This window comes from Trichechus manatus, unplaced genomic scaffold (assembly GCF_000243295.1).
Source record: "Trichechus manatus latirostris isolate Lorelei unplaced genomic scaffold, TriManLat1.0 scaffold00529, whole genome shotgun sequence".
Classification (NCBI taxonomy): domain Eukaryota; kingdom Metazoa; phylum Chordata; class Mammalia; order Sirenia; family Trichechidae; genus Trichechus; species Trichechus manatus.
This window is the reverse complement of record NW_004444465.1, coordinates 72,840-75,190: the sequence shown is the minus strand read 5'-3', so window position 1 is coordinate 75,190 and position 2,351 is coordinate 72,840. Positions and strand designations below refer to the sequence as shown.

At 49.9% G+C, this 2,351-nt stretch overlaps 1 protein-coding gene across 1 annotated transcript in view; it reads right to left on the bottom strand.

Moving 5' to 3' along the window:
* Nucleotides 1-905: 905 nt before the first annotated feature.
* The window catches only part of LOC105757010 (neuroblastoma breakpoint family member 11-like), an 18,151-nt gene continuing 16,705 nt past the window's right edge, over nucleotides 906-2,351 (bottom strand). Inside the window, 1 exon segment of the mRNA XM_012559978.1 lies at nucleotides 906-1,216. Coding sequence (XP_012415432.1) covers nucleotides 906-1,216 — 311 coding nt within the window.

Sequence of the window (2,351 nt, the reverse complement as noted above, 5' to 3'; positions counted from 1 at the left end):
CATTGTGTGTAGGTACCATAGTTTGTTTATCCATTCATCTGTTGATGGGCATCTAGGTTGTTTCCATCTTTTTGCTATTGTGAACAATGAAGATGGGTGTGCATATGTCTAGGATAGTGATTTCTAAGCGTGGTGGGTCTGAGATTGATTGGAATAGGGTTCTACAGACATTGCTGGAATGATGGAAATTTCCTATAAGATGATCTGGGTGATGGTTACATTTTCCATTTTAATAAGCCTCCCACTTAAGATTTTTACATTTCACACTATGTGAGCTACATTTGAAGAATTAACTGTTGGCATAACCATGGAGGACGGAGGATGGAGATAGGACTGTGTAGACCATGCAAGGATCTTGGATTGTATTTTAAAGTCACTAAAAATTCATTCTCCTTTAGTCTAAAAAAGCCACACTGGTATTTGAAATATCTCAGTCAGAACAAATGGTTATGACCACACACTCATTAGATGCAGTGAGAGGCTGCATTTCACCTTCTGCTCTCTAGTGGGCACGTCTAGGGTTTAAGGTTGACGGCACCCCAGGTTTGTGCACTGGTGGGTTTCCTTCCCTTCTCCTGACTCACAGCTCTGAGTCCTGCCGCTCGATGGCCTCAAATAAGGGGTGCAGCCCGTGCAAGAAGTAAAGGTAAACCTCAAGAGGAGTCAGTTCGTGCCAAGACAGACACCAGACACTGTCGAGGTTACTGGGGCCGCAGCGACGAGTACTCACCCCTATAGCATCACCGCACGCCATGAACGTGCTCAGGGATGATGCGCTTCCTTGAATATTTTTGACGTAAAAACAGAATAATGTGTTGCTTTGTTGTCGGACAGCTACAGATACTTTTACTTCTCTCTTTTTCAAGTCTTCTTTGAGTTCTTTGCCTAACCCCCTCTCCACTGCGCTACCTCGCAACAAACCTTCTCTCCTCCCCAGGACCCGGCCCATCTCCGTACAGGGCCCTGGAGGTCTCGTCCTGGTCCGCGCCTCCCTGCTCTCCTTCGCTCCTCTTCACGGGTCCCCGTTCCCCCCTTATTCTCCCCGCTCGCCCCACTGACCTCAACCGAGTGGAGCGGGGGGCGTCCTGGGGGCGGGCGAAGGCGGAGCAGACGGCGCGAAGGGACGTCCCGGAGCCCACGGGGCGCAGCGGGTTGTGGGCCCCACTCGGCTCAGGCGGGGCTCGCAGACCCGGGGGTCTCCGGGGGTCGCTGGGCTCTGAGGCGGACGAGGAGCAAGGAGGGGCGAAGGCCATTCGGCTGCCCTTGCACCTTCGGACTCACCCAGCGCACAGGTTTCAATCATGATGAACAACATGATTTGTCGACCCACCCCGTCTGGGTTTGGAGACTGTGGAGCCGCGCGGTTGTGCCACAGAAAGCGGGTGGCACCGCCTCGTGGTTAGTGAGAAATCCCTCCTTATTAAGACCAGGAATACAGGCTACTAAAGGCTCTGTGGCACAACAGGTTAGCGCGTTTGGCTCTTAACCTAAAGGTTGGTAGTTCAAGCCCATTCGGGGACCTGTGTGTCTGCTCTGCAGATCCTCTCACGTAAAGGCAGAGAGGAGGTTTCCCTTTCCCTCCTGTCCCCTGTGTCTTGTCCACAACGGGAGGAGCTAATCCAAGGTTCTCTTAGATCCTCCGATTGAGAACAAATTAGAGGTAAAATTCGTCTTTTCTTGCTCAGGAGCCCCGTTGCAGCAGTGCTTAAGCGCGCTCGACTGCTAACCCAAAGGCGGCAGTTTGAACCCACCAGACGCTCCGCGAGAGAAAGATGGGGAAACCAGCTTCCGTAAAAATCACAACTTTGGAAACTCTGTGGGGCAGTTCTACTGTGTTCTATAGGTTCGCTATGAGTTGGAATCGACTCGATGGCAAAAGGTTTGGTCTTCCTGGTTTTGTTTGCTTAGAGAGTGTATTTCGGGCAGGAGGGTAAATTTGGTCTCTGCTATCCATCTTTGGAGCCCTGGAGGCCCACTGCTTAGGACCTCAGCTGCTAACCAAAAGGCCGGCTATTCGAATCCACCAGCGGCTCCGTGGGAACCCTTCTACTCTGTCCTATAGGGTGAGTCGGAGTTGAATTGACTTGACGACAACTAGTTTGGTTTTCATGAGTCCATCTTTGCCAAAAGTGGAAAGCATATGTTTAAATGTTTTTAATTTGAGTTCAATAGTCGTATAAATCTATTCACATTTCAATTTATTTTTCCAGCTCAGTGAGTCATTTTCTCCATACATTTGCCAGCACAACAATTTTTTTATGTATCTGTGGTGCAATGAGTTCCTGTATGTGGCCTTTGGCTTGGTTCTTTGGAAAAAACAGCTTGAGAGGTTTTTTCCCTAGCCTTGAGGA